Source organism: Dryobates pubescens, chromosome 22 (genome assembly GCF_014839835.1).
Source record: "Dryobates pubescens isolate bDryPub1 chromosome 22, bDryPub1.pri, whole genome shotgun sequence".
NCBI lineage: Eukaryota > Metazoa > Chordata > Aves > Piciformes > Picidae > Dryobates > Dryobates pubescens.
This window is the reverse complement of record NC_071633.1, coordinates 17,325,570-17,343,799: the sequence shown is the minus strand read 5'-3', so window position 1 is coordinate 17,343,799 and position 18,230 is coordinate 17,325,570. Positions and strand designations below refer to the sequence as shown.

Below are 18,230 nucleotides of genomic sequence, written 5' to 3'. Positions count from 1 at the left end.
GCCTCAACCTGCTGTGGAGGGCTGATGAAGACTCTCCCCTGCCTCCTGCTCCCCTACTGCAGCAGTGAAAAAGCAAGAAGTGGTCAGATGTTGGACAGCCCTCCCCATCCCTCTCCCCCAGCACAGAAACCCAAACCCAAGAGCAGCCACGAACAGAGGTGCCGGGGGCTGGCTCCAGGCAGCTGCAGCCCCAGGAAGGAGTCCGGGGCTGGGAGACAGGGGAGGGTCTTGTTCAGCTCTGAGAATCATCCCTAAAAACCCAACATTGGAAGAGCAAAGCAAGGGGCTACCCCAGCTGGAGCTGTCAACTAGAGACCTCCCAGCACCACTTAACTCAGAGGGCAGGGGTGGGAAAGGTAGCTAGCAGGGTACTAAGGACTATTTTCCATGGTACTTTGCAATCGAGTTCCAGTTCTTTTCCTTGGTGGGGTGGGTTTGTGTGTGTGTGTGTTGCTTTGTTTGTTTGCTTTGTTTTGTTTTCCACTCACTGGGATTCTAACCCTGGGCATCTGTCTCTCTGGCTCCCACCTGCAGGGGGGTGTGTGGCAGAGGCAGCAGGGCTGGGGCGCTTAGGCACACTTGGCAAAGCCGACAGAGTCGTTGTCGCGGTCAAAGACGGTGTAGTAGGGACCGATGAAGACATCCCCCAGGATCCAGAGGGGGCCCCCAGGGGGAGGCACATCCAGGCCTGAAAAGCCACTCAGGCAGATGGTCTCTCCTTGTGCAGAAACCTGGGCAGAGGAGGGAGAGCTTCAATACTTCCCCCTCAACCTCACAGGCTCAGCAGCAGCATCCACCACCACCTTCAGCCTCTCCCAGGCTCAGGTCTGCAGCTTCCAAGGGTAACTCCCAACCTGCTGCCTCCCACCACTCCCAACCTGAGCTTCCCCTCCTCAGGATCTGAGATCCACAGCTTCCAAGGGTAACTCCCAACCTGCTGCCTCCCACCACTCCCAACCTGAGCTTCCCCTCCTCAGGATCTGAGATCCACAGCTTCCAAGGGTAACTCCCAACCTGCTGCCTCCCACCACTCCCAACCTGAGCTTCCCCTCCTTAGAGTCTGAGATCCACAGTTTCCAAGGGTAACTCCCAACCTGCTGCCTCCCACCACTCCCAACCTGAGCTTCCCCTCCATGGAGTCTGAGATCCACAGCTTCCAAGGGTAACTCCCAACCTGCTGCCTCCCACCACTCCCAACCTGAGCTTCCCCTCCTCAGGATCTGAGATCCACAGCTTCCAAGGGTAACTCCCAACCTGCTGCCTCCCACCACTCCCAACCTGAGCTTCCCCTCCATGGAGTCTGAGATCCACAGCTTCCAAGGGTAACTCCCAACCTGCTGCCTCCCACCACTCCCAACCTGAGCTTCCCCTCCTCAGGATCTGAGATCCACAGCTTCCAAGGGTAACTCCCAACCTGCTGCCTCCCACCACTCCCAACCTGAGCTTCCCCTCCTCAGGATCTGAGATCCACAGCTTCCAAGGGTAACTCCCAACCTGCTGCCTCCCACCACTCCCAACCTGAGCTTCCCCTCCTCAGGATCTGAGATCCACAGCTTCCAAGGGTAACTCCCAACCTGCTGCCTCCCACCACTCCAAACCCAGCTTCCCCTCCTCAGGATCCGAGATCCACAGCTTCCAAGAGTTCAGTCCCAGCTGCTGCTGCCAGCAGTGGAGAGGGGAAGGGGGCAGGAGTGTGGGGCTGGCAGAGGCTGCCAGGCCATACCTTGAAGACATACTGATCCCCAGTGAGCTGGTAGGGCTTCCCTCCTAGCGTCAGTGTGACGACAGGCAGCGAGGACACCTTGTCACAGGGGATCACATACTGCAACAACAACAGGAGAGGTTTAGGGGGCAGCTCCCTGGTCTCTCCTGGGCACACTCACAGTTTTGCTATGGTTTTCCCCAAACCCAGCTCATTTCAGGCTGCAGAAGAGGCTTGAGCCAGGGCAGGCAGGTTGCTCCCTGCCCAGGGCTGCAAGCTGAGGGGCCAGAGGGCTTTAAGGATGGAGCCAAAGGATGCTGGGTGCAGCTTTGGGCTCTGCTGAGCACCAGTGCACAACACCTGATGCAGCAGGGCTGGGGGTCTTCCCTCTGCCCCCAGGAGGGGGAGATGAGGCTCAGTACAGCCTAGAGACAGAGAGGGACCCCCAGGGAGGAATGGACAAAGCCAATCTAACAGCGGTGAGTCCCAGGGAGGGTGGCAGGTCTAAGTCAGCTCTCTGCAGCAGGAGGCCTCTGATGCTGCAGGAAGCCCTGCAAGTGCCCATGGCTCCAGTTTGGGAGGGGTTTCAGAGCAGAAAATCCCTCCCAGAGGGTCCCTATAATCCCTGCTCCTCCACAACTTCAGGGAGATGCCCTTGTGAGATTAGCTCAGATGGTTCAAAGCTTGGCAGGGAGTGCCTCTGGACTCCTGTTAACTTGAACCCTTGTCCTCAGCTGCAACCCACACTCCCCCCTCTGCCCCTCAGAGATGGGTGGCAGAGGTGCCCCAAACCCTCCTGAAGGTCAGGGCCTTCTTCTGAAAGCATGAACAGGGAAGTGACCACAACACTACCTGGGGCCAAAAGACAGCAAGGGTCCCTGCTATGCCAGGGGCTCTTCCAGGGGCACAGAGGGAGCAGCAGACCAGGCTCCCTTGAAGCATCTGGGTGCCAAGCAGGACACCAGTATGGATGCTGTGATGGCCACAGACTCCCACTTGCCCAGCCCAGCCTCACCTGGCCTTTGATGAGGGGTTTTGCACCAATGGCTGTCTGCAGCTCCTTCACCTCCTTGCTGGGGCCAGTGATGAGGGAGGTCCCAGTGTCCACAATGGCCTCACAGCCTCCTTTGCACAGAGTCAGCCCATTGGCAACATCCACCCTGAGGAGAGGTGCCCAGACAGAAGACAACCTTTAGACACCTCCCAGTAAAGGCTGCAGGAAGCAGCAGGCAAAGAGTTGAAGACAGCTGAGCCTGGGCTCTATGGAGCACCCAGGGGAGGGCTGTGACAGACACCCAGGAAGGACAGAGCCTCACAAATACTGATGCAGCACCAACTTCAGAGCACAGACCCCCAGCTCCTGAGTGGCTGCCTTCAGGTGTTGCTGAGTTCCTGCAGGGAGCCTGCACTGCTGCCTGCCTGCACTCCAGAAGCAGCACTGCAGCTAATGGGCCTCAGGAGTGAGCTGAGGGGCATCAGGGACTCTGACCTGTGCTGCTGTGCAAAGGGAAGGGTCACAGGGGTGGTGTGACAGCTGGGGGGGACACAGGCAAGGCAAGAGGGGCAAGGCAATCACAGCACTGTTTTGGTTGGAAAAGACCTCTTAAGATCCTTGAGTCCAACTGCTGACCTCACACCACCATGGCCATTCACCCATGTCCCACAGTGCCATGCCCACACTTCCTGAACACCTCCAGGCATGGGGACTCCACCACCCCCCTGGGCAGCCTCTTCCAGCCCCTGACCACTCTGGCACCAAAGACATTTTTCTTAATCTCCAACCTAAGCCTCCCCTGGCACAATTTCAGGCCATTTCCTCTTGCCCTATCACCTGATTCTGGGCAGAGGATGTTTGTGTGCACAGAGGGGAAGGGTTTGTGTGCATGGAAAAGGCAAGGCAGGGGCTGCCTGGCTTCCACACACAGGGACAGGCCGAGCTTCCAGCCAAGGCCCTACCAGGCTCTGCCCAGGCATCAGGGCTGGGGGCAATGAGAACTCAAACCCTGCAAGGGGCAGGAAGTGACCCCCAGTTAGAGGACACACTCTGCTCACAGGCTGCTTTCAAGTTGCCATCATCACGTGGGAGAGCTGAGAATAGACGGCAGGGGCTGGCCAGCAGCTCTCCTCCCCTGCCCTGCTCCAGCCTAGCCCTGCTCCCCTCCCCTGCTCCAGCCCAGCCCTGCTCCCCTCCCTTGCTCCAGCCCAGCCCTGCTCCCCTCCCTTGCTCCAGCCCAGCCCTGCTCCCCTCCCCTCCCCTGCTCCAGCCCAGCCCTGCTCCCCTCCCCTGCTCCAGCCCAGCCCTGCTCCCTTCCCCTCCCCTGCTCCCACTGCTGATTGCCGCCGTGCCCTTCACTCAAGGGCTGCCTTCCTGCTGCCAGAGCTGCTCCTCTGCAGCTCAGGCCTGCCTGAGAGCTCAGCAAAGCCCAGCTTTCATGTCTGGGGCTCTCCCTGACCACAAGCAGGACGTGCTGCTTTTAATCCTCTGCTTCACAGAGTTAACCAGGCTGGAGACGCTCCTCCAGTCCAACCTATCACCCAGCACCATCTAATCAATTAAACCACTGCATCCAGTGCCTCAGCCAGGCTCTTCCTAAACACCTCCAGGGATGGTGACTCCACCACCTCCCTGGGCAGCACATTCCAATGGCCAATCTCTCTTGCTGGGAAGAATGTCTTCCTCACCTCCAGCCTAAACCTCCCCTGGCACAGCTTGAGCCTGTGTCCCCTTCTTCTGGTGCCTGGGAGAAGAGCCCAACCTCCACCTGGCTAAAACCTCCCTTCAGGTAGTTGCAGAGAGCAAGAAGGTCTCCCCTGAGGCTCCTCTTCTGCAGGCTAAGCAGCCCCAGCTCCCTCAGGGGAAGCCCCAGGGCAGGGGAGGGGACTCACGCGTCCATGTGGACCTGCCAGTAGGCCTTGCGGGTGACGTTCACCCAGCTGAAGTCTCCGCTGTAGTACTTGGGGTCAGTCCCTCCCAGGAGCAGCTCACCACCAGGCTGAGCTGTGGGGTCTCTGCAAAACAAAGCACACCATCCCCAAACCCAAGCAACATTAGAGGCAGGGTGAGGAAACACACAGCCCCCACCCCTCCATGCACCCCCAGAAGACAGGCTGGGTGCACGGGGGGCGAAGCGCAGCGCGAGCGGGGCAGGCTTGCAATCACACACTTGCCTCAGCTGGAAACAGACCTCTGAGATCACCCAGTTCAACCAACTGAACACCCCCATGGCCATTAAACCACACCCCAAAGTGCCATGTCCACACACTTCCTGAACACCTCCTGGGATGGTGGCTCCCCCACTTACAGTGTGCCATGTCAATGTAGTCACAGAAGGGCTTAGGCTGGAAGGGACCTCAGAGATCATCCACTCCAACCTCCCCTGCCATGGGCAGGGATGCCTCTCAGCTAGACTCAGCTGCTCAAGGCCTCAAGCATAGCCAGCAGGGCCAGGGAGGGGATTCTCCCTCCCTAGCCTGCTCTGGGGAGACCACAGCTGGAGCTGTGTGTCCAGTTCTGGAGCCTCTATTACAGGAAGGATCTGGAGGTGCTGGAAGGTGTCCAGAGAAGGGCCATGAGGAGGAGCAGAGGGCTGGAGCTGCTCTGCTCTGAGGACAGACTGAGGGAGTTGGGGCTGTTCAGTCTGGAGAAGAGAAGGCTCTGAGGAGACCTCATTGTGGCCTTCCAGGATCTGAAGGGGGCTGCAAGAAAGCTGGGGAGGGACTTGTGAGGGTGCCAGGGAATGACAGGACTGGGGGAATGGAGCAAAAGTAGAAGTAGGGAGATTGAGATTGGATGTTAGGAAGAAGTTGTTCCCCATGAGGGTGGTGAGAGCCTGGCACAGGTTGCCCAGGGAGGTGGTGGAAGCCTCACCCCTGGATGATTTTAAGGCCAGGCTGGATGTGGCTGTGAGCAACCTGCTGTAGTGTGAGGTATCCCTGCCCATGGCAGGGGGGTTGGAACTGGCTGATCCCTTCCAGTCCTAACAATTCTATGATTCATCCACCCTGACCCCTTGAACACCCCCAGAGAGGAGGCATCCACAGCCTCCCTGGGCAGCCAGGAGAAATGATACTGTGAGAGAGGCTGAGATGGGGAAATAGGAGACATTTTGGCCCAGCCTAAGCATCCTGCAGCTTTTTGCTTGCTGCTTTCTCACAGGCCCCTGGAGAACCTGGCTGCAGGAAAGGGGAAGTGAGCAGTGACACAAAGACCCCACAAGTAAGCAGCCTGTACCAAGCCCCTGTGCAGGGCTGGCTGATGCAGCATGAGGTCATCTGTGCTCTGCCAGTCAGCAGCCTCCTCAAGGTTACCCTCAGACAAAACCTCACTGCTGAGCAGATGGGAAGAAATATGGTGAGGGGGGAGGGCTGGAGCTCCAAGGGCCAGCAGCAGCCCTCCCTGCATGCTGCTTTTTGGGCTGAAGTAGTTCAGAGCCCCCTGCTGCGTGCCAGGAGGGTGGTTGGGGTGTCCTGGGAGGAGCAGCAGGGAATGGGAAGGTGCTGGGAGCTGCAGAAGAGGATTTTCTGGGGGGGGGAGGTGAGGGAATGTTAACCCCGTCATTAGTGGTGGCTGGTGGGGTGACCTGGTGGTGGCCATGTGGTCTGTGGGTTTTGGCAGCAGGCTGGGGCTGTGCTTCAAGCCCCAGTGGGGACTGCACTCGCAGTCTGCAAGCTCACGATCACAGCCCTGTTTGTTTTTACTTCTCTTTCCTCTGGAAACATCCTCTGTCTCCCCAGCAGTTAAGAAATCCAGCAGCACATCCACCCAGCTTTTTATCAGTGAAACAGCTGCATTTCTACCGCTTTGAAGTGAGAAGGAGTGCAGTAAACAGAAGAGCTCTGGGGCCGACTGCTCCAGCAAGGGGATCTGGTCGAGATCTTCCCAACGAGGCTGGTCAGGGCGTAAACCAGCACACAAGAGGTGCAGCTGGGAGACAAGAGAAATGCCCAGCTGGGCTGTGCCTGCCTTTGCAGTGAGAGGTGTGCCATCAAACCCACGGGCTGCCCAGGGAGTCACCACCCCTGGAAGTGTTTAAAAAGGGACTGGCCGAGGCACTCGGTGCCATGGTTTAGCTGGGCGAAAGGTTGGACTCGATGATCTCAAAGGTCTTTGCCAGCCTGGTTAGCTCTGCATTCTACTCTGTATTACCTGTTCAGGTAGAAGGAGAAGATGTTCTTCTCAATCAGCTTCTGCTGCATGATGTTATCAAAGAAAGGGGTGACCTTGTCCACGGAGATCCTGGGGAAAGCCATGCCCAGGATGCCATCGAACTTGGCAGCGATGAAGGTGATGCCCGGCTGCTTCACAGCCTCCCCGAAGATCTGGTTCTTGATTTTCAGGTTACCCAGCTGAGGGCAGATGGGGAGGGAAGGGAAAAGCAGCTGGTAAAGAAAACTGGCTCCAGGGACCAGGCTGGAAAGAGGAGCCATTGAGCACAGGCTGCAGCACGCCCCTCGGTGTGCTGCCACCCTCCTGTCTGCTTTCCCCTTTGCATTTGCCAGCAGCTGCAGAAACCAGATACCCTGCTGCCACTCTCCTTGGGATGGGGGTGGAGGGGCACAGGCCAGTCTGGCAGCACAGTGGCATCTCCTGAGTCCCTGCAGTGCCCAGTGCACCCTTAAGGGTAGGAGCCCCCCTGTGCTCTTTGCCCACCTCACTCAGCTCCTTCAGCTCCCGGATCCTAGCTCTGGCCAGGCCAATCTGCAGCTCCTCCTCTTTGCACAGAGATCCTTCTACCACTTTATCCTCTCTGCAGCCCTTCCCCTGTTGCCTGCTTCATCCTTTCCTCAGTCTGAAGAGCTCTTGTGCTGTGCCTTTAACCCTCTTCCCCACCATCTTTTAAGTCATCTCCACGTCCTACCCCCTCGAGTGCTGCACCCATCCTCAGCTGGGAGCACAGATCCCTCACCCCTGCCAACGAGCCCTGTGATCTCCCCTGCACCACCAACACCCCCAGGCTGCTGCTGCATCTCCCACAGGAGCCACCAGCCTGCAGAGACCTTCCATGGAGGGGGGAGAAGACCCAGTGAGGCTGAGCCCAAACCACAAAAATAGCAAGTGGAGTGCTCTGAAAGCAAAGGTCACCTCTCTTGCCAGCCACAAGAAGGCTTGGCATTCCCAGCTGGAAAGCTGAAACACTTCCCAAGGGCAGCTCCTCAGGAAGAAGGAGCTCACAGAAAGCAAGAGATCACAGAAAGCAGGGTAACTCTGCTGACAGGGAGCAGGACAGGGCTGCTGGCCCCTAGCTCTACCAGCTCAGGAGGTTTCTGGCTGACCACAGGCAATTGGAGCATCTGTGCTGGGACAGTTTCAGCCTCCCAGCCAGCAGCCCCGGAGTGAAAAGCTGGCCTCTTCCTACCTGATGGCACATAACGATCCCTATAATTAATAATATCCCCCCAGGGCTTCACAGTGCAGGGCTGGGGGGGGAGGGGAGGTGCTGGCTTTAATGGTGTGGGAGGCTTGTGCCAGGAAAGGGCACTGGAGCCTTGCTACAGCTGAAAGCCACAGGGCAGGATGTGGGGCCGCAGAGCTTGGGCACGGCACCCGCTCGCCGGCACGTGGCAAGGGGCACCCCAGCTGCCTGCCACAGGCCTGCAGAGGTCCCACTGCTTGGCCCCACTGCAGGGCCTGCAGCAGAGCCTCCACTGAACAGCAGAACACTGAAATGCAGACTGCCAGCACCTGGCAGAACTGGCACCTGCTTCGTCAGAACGCTGCCCGGGGCCTGCAGGCCGAGATTCCCTGCCCGGGAGTGGGGTCTCAGCACAGCCTGGAGCACAAGAGCAGCCCCAGCTGAGCTCTGGCACTGAGGGACAGATTCTGATAGAGTAACAGAATTGTTTTGGTTGGAAAAGACCTTTGAGTCCAACCATCAACCCCACACCACCATGGCCATTCAATCCTGCCCCAAAGTGCCATGCCCATACAGAACACCTGCAGGGCTGGGGACTCCACCACCTCCCTGGGCAGCACATCCCAATCCCTGACCACTCTTGCAGGAAAACTGTTCCTTAGTATCCAACCTAAGCCTCCCCTGGCACAATTTCAGGTCATTTCCTCTTGTCCTATCACCTCATATTAGAGAGAAGAGACTGACACCCACTTGGCTCCAACCTCCTTTCAGGGAGTTGTAGGGAGCAATGAGGTCTCCCCTCAGCCTCCCTTTGCTCAGCTCCCTCAGCCACTCCTCACCAGCCCTGTTCTCCAAACCCTTCCCCAGCTTTGTTGGCCTTCTCTGGACCTGCTCCAGCACTTCAATGGCCTTCTTGTAGTGAGGGGCCCCAAACTCAGCACAGTCCTTTATCTCTGTCCCTCACCATGAATCATCACCAGCACCTGGGTATGTGGTGGCCTCCCTACAGAGCTCTGCAGGCAGGTGCTGGCACCCTGCAGCTCACTCAGCCTCCTGGTTCATTCCATTCCATTCCATTCCATTCCATTCCATTCCTTGTTAGTGGTCTCAGCCAAGCAGGCAAGCACCAGGTGAAGGTGGACTAGAGGTGACAGCCAAGGTGGCACAGCTTGGCACCATGCTGGAGTGGGGCTCCCCACTGCAGAGGCACAAGGGACAGGTGAGAAGAGGCCTATCCACACTGCAGCCCTGGGAGAGATCTTGTGCCCCACAGTCAGCAATGTTTCCTCTGCTGTCCTTGAAGGACATCTGAAGGTTGGGCTGCAATAATAGGATGAGATGCTCCAGCAGCAGAGAGCTGGCTAAATCTACTGCTCTTCAGAGAGCTACAGGGCATCATCCCTCCAGGGAAGGAGGGAGGATGTTCAACATGAGCTCAATTTAGGGCTAAGGGACTCTGGACCACCTTCCAGGCAGCACCTTTTGGTCTCATGTCAGTGCTACACAGGCTGCTGGGGTTGCTTCCACCCATCGGGGCGGCTGGAGCTGAGGGGGTTGCCCTGAAGGCTGTTTCAATGTCTGGATTTCCAGCCTGGGAGCTTGCCTATGGCATGCTGCACGCCAGAGGAAGCATCTTGCTGTCCAAGCTGAAGGTCTGAGTCGCCCCTGCAGCTGTGTCCTGGGAGCATGCCACTGCTCAGGCTCCACACATGGAAGGTTTTTCTTGCTTCTGCCCAGACAGAAACCAAATGCTCCAAGCTGTTCTGCCTGCCAAAAGCCATCCCCACTTCCCAAACCAGCTCAGGCACCAAATCCTTCCTCTGAGCCTTTGGGAAGTGGAGAGCTAATTAGCAAGCAGGCATTTGGGTGATAATGACAAGCAAACAAAAAAAGCCCCACCACATCCACCAAGAAAAAGCTGCAATCCTCTCTCTGACTCACTTCAGCCCCTGGCTCCAAGCCAGAAAGGGCCTCACCCAGCCCCCACTCTCACAGCACAACGAAGTCTGCCGTTTGCCTGGCTGCCCTGCTCCTCTGCTGGGATGAGCACACATGCCTCTGCCTGCTCTGTCTGCCTTCTGCAAACCTCATCCCTTCATGCTACAGCCAAGGTGCCTTCAGCTGGCAGGAGCCATGGGGAGGCTCAGACATGCAGCCCTTTTTGTGGCAGGGCATTCTGAAGGCAGGGATGGAGGAAATCAACTGCACAGTGAAACCGAAACAGTCACCCAGCTTGGTGGGCTGCAGGAGAAAGAGAGCAAAACCAGAGGTGCAAAGCTGCTGGCAGCTCCTGGGGTGCTCTCCCACAGCCTTGTGTGCTCTGATGTTTGCCATTCACTGAGTCACCTCCCCCCTAAAGATGGTCCTGACTGCAGCCTCAGCTGTAGGTACCTCTGGCTGGTGCTCCCAGGCCTGAAATTTCCCTGCTTGGGTTCCTCCTGGATAATTTTGTTTTGATCCTGATGAAACTGGTAAATTATAGAATCATGGAATGGCCTAGGTTGGAAGGGACCTCAGACATCAGCCACTCCAACCCCTCTGCCACATGCAGGGCCACCTCTCAACTAGGCTTGGCTGCCCAAGGCCTTATCCAGTCTGGCCTCGAACATCTCCAGGGAAGGGTCAATACCTTCCAGCTGAACCCAACACATAAACCTGCAGATTTGGGGGGGGTGGGGTGGGAGTGTCTGTGCTTATTCCAAACTTCTGCTTTGCCTCCAGCTCCTGCTTTGTTCCAGGTTTGATCCAGTTCTTGACACCAGAGCAGAATGGGGCAACGAAGAGCCCAGCGTTTGGGCAGCTGCCCACGTGGATAGTGGCCAGCCACAAGCTGGGCACCACCTGCAAGCCTTGGTGCTGCTATGCTCCTGGGCTGGGCAGTTTCCAGGATCAGAAGGAAAAGGGTTGGCCAAAGACTGTGTTTGGAGGGCACCACGTGTGTGGTCCTGCTGATTAATACCTCCCCACTTCTCTGCCTGCCTCCTCACTCCTCACCACCTCATTTCAAAGCACTTGGAAACAGAGGACACTCAAGAAGGGAGGCTGGTTGCAATGCAATGGCTTTGAGCAGCCTGCTCCAGGGCAGCCCCAGGCAGGGACAGCTACTACTCACCGTGACAGTGTCCTGGCTGAGGTACCCAGAGAGGCTTCCTGTCCCGTAGTGGATGGCAAACTCGGTGCCGTTCTCCACGTAGGTGCTGGACTTAGAGCCATCATACTTGTGGTGCAGCACTGCAGCCAGGGCAGGGGACACAGAGGGACACACATCATCAGTGCTCCTTGGAGCCTAGGGCTCCCCAAGACCCAACTCCACACCCCCCAGCAAACACTCAGCCACGTGAAGATGGGCCTGGACCCAGCCCTTGCCAGGCCCAAAGTGCTCAACAAAGCATTTCCAACGTCTGGGGAATCAGGTGGGCAGATCCAATTTGGCTGTTAAATCTGATTTGGCCACCAGGGATTAAAAGCCCAGAGGCTAAGTGGCTGGTGTGTCAGGGTGTGTTAAGACAGCAGAGCTAAATGTGCCCCCACCCCTGTGCCACAGAGACTCAGGGTGGCCTGAAATACCTGCTCTGGGCACAAACATTTTTACTGGATGGAGTTAGCTGTTTCTGTGGCTGAAACTAGCTGCAACTGGGGGCTTGGGGGGTGGTTTTTGCTGTACACAGTCATTCTTCCTGCACAGAAAGGGCTCATTATATTTTTACTTGCAAGAGAAGGGCTTTCCCCTTCTGAGCTGCTTTTCCCCTTGGAAGGGCTGTGAGCTGTAAGATATCCCTGGCTCTGTGGCCCAGCAGATTCCTCCTCTGCAGATTCCTCCCAAGTCACGAGTTGGGCAGTGGTGTGCAGTGAGCTCAGCCAGTCCAGCTCCACTGCTGCTGGGCTAGCAGGGCAGAGAGTGCTGAGAACAAAGGCCTGTGGAAACCGACACAATGCGCTGGGACTTCCCCATCTGGGCTGTCTGGATCCCAGTCGGGCAGGAGGTGAGGCTCATTGCATACTCAAGACAAGCCCTTTGATCTCAGCACCTCCCATGCCACTGCCTTGAGAAACCAGCTCCCTGCTGCAGATCTGGAACCCCCAAGACACACCAGAGCCGGTCCTCACCACCCTCCCAGCCTCCTAAACCTCATTTCACACACACCACCAGCAGGTTCATCTGCTCTCTGGGCACTACAGGGTGCACAAGCATCCAGCTTTCCTCCCTCCCCACACTGAGCACCGTTGGGCCACCTTTCCTGATTGCATTTGTTGGCTCCACAGGTTCCTCTGCTCAAAGCAGCACACCTGGTGGCTTTCCAGTGGCATTTTGCCATGGCTGGGTTTGCCACCTTCAACTGTGGTGGAAGTTCACTGCCTAGGAAAAGCCAGAGAGCAAAGCAAACTCGCAGTGCCTCCGCCGCTCTCCTCTCGCCTTGCCTACCTGGCTTTTGTTAATTATAAATCCACCAGCATGCAGGCACATGCTCCATGCAGCAATAAAGCAGAAACTAGGACAGTTTCTATCAGATCTGGCAAGAGGTGGAATTCCCTTTTTCCCCCACCTTCCTTCCCCTGCCCTTACGCAATGGGGCAACAGCGGCGCCGGGGCTGTCGCCTGGGGAGAAACATCCCCACCGCTGATGCTGCTCCCCAGCTGCAGGCCTGAGGCTGCTGGGCAAGGTTTGAGGCTGGGTGGAGGTGACATGGAGGAGGCAAAAATACCCAACAAACAGGAAGGGAGGAATGAAGGATGGATGGATGGGGGAGGCTGGGATTCTATTTCCAGCGCTGGCCCTAAGGAGCCCAGCAGCCTCTGGCAAGCCCTTCCGTGCTGCTGCCTCAGTTTCTCCTCTTGCAATGCCAGGATTTGCATTTGGCAGGGGAGGAGCAGCTGTTGAGCAACAGCTGGAATAGGTGACACTTACAGCAGGCGATGTCCAGCAGGTGACAGTGCACAGATGGCACCCAGAGGTTGGAAGAGCCAGTGTCAAAGACCACAGTGAACTTCTGCGGGGGGGTTCCGATGCCGATCTCGCCGTAATACTGGGCCTGCAAAGGAGGAGAAGGGAGCCGTGAGCAGAGGCAGGGACCGAGGTCCAAAGCATCCCTTGGGATTTAAAAAGGGAGTAGCTTCCCCTCTAGACACTGCCCTCCCCAGTTTTGGTGCTGATGGGCTCCCAGCCTCCCTTCTCTGGCAGGGAGGCTCCTCTCTGGTGCTCACACCGCAGCACGGCGGGTGTGAGAAGGACAAATCCAGGAGGGGAAGGGGGCTGGGTGCTCGCCGGGGAGGACTGCTGGGGCAGGGGAGAAGTGGAGCAGGTCTGCAGGCTGGCATGTCATTCACTATAGGGAAGAGGAAAAGAAGAAAGGGAGGGAAAAAAAAAACCCAAAAGGTGGGAGGAAGCCAAGCAAAACACCTGCATTATTGAAAAGCTGAGAGCGGCTGGGAAGGTGCTTTGCTGGCGGGTTTGCAGAGGAGCTGGAGGGTGCAGGCAGCAGCAGCTCTGCCTGCAGCACGTGGGGCAGTTGCTGGGGCTTCTGGGGTGTGCTGGGGAGCCCCTGGGGTGGGGAGGAAGAAACAAATGCTCAGATAAATGGGCATCAGAAGGCTTTAGAAGAGCTGAAGGGAGAAAAGGGCATCAACAGGCACTGCCAAAGAGGGCTGCAGACTGGTGAGGTGAGAGCTGGGAGAAACCCCTGTCCTGCAGGAGCCCAATGGATATCTCTCTGCCCTGCAAGAGCATTTCTATTGGAAGAAACCTGAGAAACCTCTGTCTGGAGGGCAGAAGATGAATGAGGAATGCTCAACAGGTTCTGGACAGACCCATTTTCCCCAGTCCTCCCAAAGGGGCAGAAAGCCATAAGGTGCTTGGCAATCAGATGGATCAGGGAAGTCAGCCCGTGGCCTTTCCAACCCTCCCAGTCTGCTTAAGGTGGGGGGCAGAAAATAGGATTATCCACCCTGCTCACCTCCTGTGTGCTTAGTTTGCAAGGGTTGCTCATCCAGCAATTAATAATCCACTGCAATTACCCACAGTGGGGAGGCAGCAACTTGCTTCCAGTGCTTCCGTAATTACTGCTGGGGCTTGAAAATTAACCTCCTCCCCTGCACACATCACACACACAGACCCACGAGGGGCACCAGGGGCTGGTGGGGACCATACAAGGCGGTCTAGGGGAGGTTTGTGTCTTGCATCCCAAGAGCTCCTCTGGCAGCAAGAGCGTTTTGGGCTGGGCCAGGAGGGACCCAACGGTTCCTTATCTCCCCCAGCAGGTTGGGCTGGTTCCCCTGTGACACAGGAGCAGAGCTCTTGCAAGCGCTGTCCCCAGCTGCGGTGGGTCACAGACGACAACCCCATGGCGCAACCACCACTACCACCAACCATTAAAACACCGTTGGCCCTTCCCAGCACAGCCCTGGCAGGGTGACAAGAGCTCCTGGGGGAAGGGGAGCAGGGGGCAACCCCCCAAATAAACACCCGAGTACCCAGCGCCGGCTTTATGCCGCCAGCCGGCACTGAGCACATCCCACCCCGGCCAGAGCCAGCGGGGGACCGGGTGGAGAACCCGCAAAGAGGAAACCCCAGGTGTGCCTGGCAGCTGGGAAAGGGCAAACCTCACATCCTGTCATCTGCCTTCTTCCACTGTCCCTTTGCTCCCCGAGCTGCCACGGAGGTGGAGATGCAGGGTGGCCCTTCCCAAGGCTTGGCAGAAGATGGAAGGCTGGATGGGGCCTTGAGCAACCTGATCTAGTAGGAGGAGTCCCTGCCCATGGCAGAGAGATGGTCTTGAGAACTAGATGGTCTTGAAGGTCCCTTCCAGCCCAAACCATTCTGTGAGACTATGGTAAGTGCAGCAAGACAAAGGGTCCTGCATCCCCAGTCCCACAGCAAGCCAGTGCCCAGTCTAAGCTTTCTCCCTCTGCCCTGTGCTCACTCCTCACATCCCAACAGGCCAAGGAGTGGAAGGTGATGATTTTGTGCCCCATACTGCAGAAAGTGGAGCCTAAACGGGCCAGAAGCTACTTAGAAAGGACCACAAGCAAGCAGGCCCCTATTTATGACTGCTAATTAGTGATGAAGGGGAAAGAAAAGAGGTCACAGAAGTTGCAAAGCTCCTGCTCAGATGGCAGTGGGTTGTGTACTATGGTAATTATTAGCATTAGTATTTTGAGTTTAGCAATGATGGGAAACAACTTTCAGCAGCCACCCACCAAGCCATTGGAGTGCACAAATCTCTCCTACAGGACCAACATCTCTCCCTCTTTCACCTTCCTTCACCTTCCCAGCTGTGATGGGATGGTGAAGCTGGCATGGCCCACCCCACCCCTGGGATGGGTACCCCCCAAACTGTCACGCTGTCCAGCCGGTATTGTCCTGGGGTCCAGAGCAGTGGGAGGGGACTGGCCATAGGGGAAGGGGGGACGTTACTCACATCCATGTAGTTCTTCAGGATTTCTGGGGTGGGCTCAGCCACATCAGCAAAGCCATACTTGAACTTGAGGAGCTGGGTGAGGGCGTTCATGTCTGGGATCTCGCTGCCCACTTCAGTCAGGACTCGCCGCATGGAGGGGAACTTGGTCAGGGGGATCCTGCAGGATTGGGGGGAACACCCACCTGTTAATGGGGGCTGTGCACAGGGGGGGTTCTCTCAGGGAAGGGGGCTGCACAGCTCCACCAAAGCCAGGGCCCCTGCCAGCATGGGAGGATGGGGGCTGGGCTCCCACCAGCACCCTGTGCTGGATCCCCCTCTGCACGCCACACTTGGTGCTTTTCCCAAAGCTGGAGAATGGAAAGGGGGGGTTTGGGAGGGGGAGGAGGGGAGGTGGCTCCTAAGGTCCTTGGGAATATGGGAAGCCTTGGTGAGCCCTCTCCATGGGCCTGAACTTCCACCTGGTGGAGTGTGGTGGGATCATAGAACCAAGCAGGTTGGAAGAGTCCTCCAAGATCATCCAGCCCAACCTATCACCCAGCCCTGGGGACAGGGCACACACCCAGCCCTGACCCTCCCCCTGTCATCGGGGAGGGTCTGTCCCTCTGCTTCAAGACCCCATCCCGTGCTCCCCAACACCCCGCCCTGCATTTTGGAGGGCAAGGGCGGTAGGAACAACACACCGCAGGGTCTGCCCCTGGCCCGTGCGCCCCGCCACCCCGGGCTCTGCTCAGCACCAGCACCAGCCTCAAGGGCCGCAATACCCCCCCGGGGCGGCCTTTGGAGGCGGGGGGCGCACACCTGGCTTGGCACCCACAGCCCTTCGCGGCCGGCGGCGGCGGCGCAGGCCGTGCCCGGGAGCAGCCCTCGGGCGGGGAGGCGGCTGCGGGAGGCGGCTGCGGGACGCGCCCGCAACACGGCGTCCGCACCGGGGGGGCCTGTCCCGTGTGTGTGAGACCCCCTCCCCACCCCCGGGGGGCGCTCAGCCAGCCCCTCAGGACTCCCCCCGCCCGGAGGGCCGCGGCTCACCTGATGAGGGCCGCGCAGGGCCCGGTGGAGGCGAGGAGCAGCAGCGGGAAGAGGAGGAGGAGGCCGCGGGGCGCCATGGCGGTGTCGGGAGGGGAGGGAGGCCGGAGGGTCCCTGTCCGGCGGCTGCTGCCCGCTTTTTGTAGGCGCGGGGGCCCCTCTCCGGGCTCTCCGCGGTCAGCTGACGGGCTAAAATTGCCACCGGCGGCGTCACGGGAGGCAGGCAGGGCGGAGCGGGGCGGGGGCTGGGCGAGGGGGTGCCGCTCTGTTGCCGCCGCTCTGTTGCCACCGCCTCGCTCCCCGCCCCGCGCCCCGCTCCGTCCCGCCCCCTCCCCGGCTCCCCTCCCCGGCTCCCCCCGCCGCCGTTTCGCCTCCTGCCCGGTCCCGACCCCCCCCCGGCGCCCGTGCCCGTGACTCAGCCTCCGGGAGAAGGGGAATAAACAGCCTGAATGGCATCACGAGGAGCCTGACCCCCCCCGCCGCCGGCCTCGCGTTAAACTTCCTTTTTCTCCTGGGTTTTTGGGGTTTCTGTCCCGGTTTTTCGGTGCTTTTTTTAGCCCCCACCTCCTCCTCTCTGAGGAGGTTGGGAGGGAGATGCCTTGGCACAGTGGGGCTCGGCCGCGGCCCCCAGTCCCCCACCCGCAGTGTAACCAGGGTCATTTTGCAGCCTGCCCCCCACCCAGTGCCATGCTGCTTCTCCCCGGGACCGGGACACCCCCGGATGGCAGCACTCATCCCCCTGGGCTGGGAGGTTTGGAGGGAGATGGGCATATAAGCTTTTCCCCATGAGGGTGGTGAGAGCCCGGCACAGGTTGCCCAGGGAGGTGGTGGAAGCCTCATCCCTGGAGGTGTTTGCAGCCAGGCTGGATGTGGCTGTGAGCAACCTGCTGCAGTGTGAGGTGTCCCTGGCCATGGCAGGGGACTTGGAACTGGCTGAGCCTTGAGGTCCCTTCCAGCCATAACAATTCTGTGATTCTATCCTGACCCGCCTCTTGTTTGGGAGGGTACCAAGATGTGTGTTCCCCCCCTCAAAATGCCATCAGGGAGGTACCAGGCCACCTAGAGTCATTGAGGATGATGCTGGTGCCAGGCAGAGCCCAGGGTGGCACTGGCCACCAGCAGACCCTGATGCCGCCCTCCCCCCCCAAAAAAAGGGTACTGGGAAGCACTGGGACAGAGTCTTTGCCATCTCCCAGGGTTGCACAGCAGGGCTCAAAGGTGCCACCCCTCCAGTTTAGGAGGCAGTGGATGGGGCTAATCTCTGTCCAGTTTGCCCTGACCAAGCTCTTAGAGAGTCACAAGACCAGCTGGGGGGAAAAAAAATAATCAGATTTGCAGACACTTCCCCTTCCGATTCCTGAGGGCCAGGGGTGTTTGTTTCCTGCTTCTGCTTGTGCCCAGCCTTGGGGACAAGAGAGCAGCAGCCCATGGGATGGGCTGGGCAGTGCTGGAATGTGGGTCCCTCGTCTTCACGGTAGAGTTCTTGTCCCTAATCCACTTCCTTCATGTTCATGTGACTCCTGGAAAATTGCTGGGTCATGGTGCTGGCACCTTGCTTGTGCTATCTCATCACCGTCCTCCTTCCCTGAGCTTCTTCCATCCTCCCATGGCCTCACACAGCACCCTGCTGCCCCCCAGACTGTGGTCTGCACCAGGTGTTGCAGGGATTACTTCTGCTCCGGACTGCCTCGCGTTCCAGGAGCTCTCCAAATTGCAGTGTCCTGGTTAAGCCAAGC

At 58.4% G+C, this 18,230-nt stretch overlaps 1 protein-coding gene across 1 annotated transcript; it reads right to left on the bottom strand.

Moving 5' to 3' along the window:
• Nucleotides 1-278: 278 nt before the first annotated feature.
• On the bottom strand, nt 279-16,682 carry CTSD (cathepsin D). Its single transcript, XM_054171831.1, has 9 exons — nt 16,498-16,682; nt 15,472-15,628; nt 12,963-13,086; nt 11,168-11,286; nt 6,849-7,048; nt 4,589-4,711; nt 2,718-2,862; nt 1,724-1,822; nt 279-731 (listed from the first exon to the last, which is right to left on the bottom strand). The coding sequence occupies exons 1-9, from the start codon at nt 16,572-16,574 to the stop codon at nt 570-572; spliced, it is 1,206 nt and encodes a 401-aa protein (XP_054027806.1). The 5' UTR covers nt 16,575-16,682; the 3' UTR covers nt 279-569.
• Nucleotides 16,683-18,230: the final 1,548 nt, after the last annotated feature.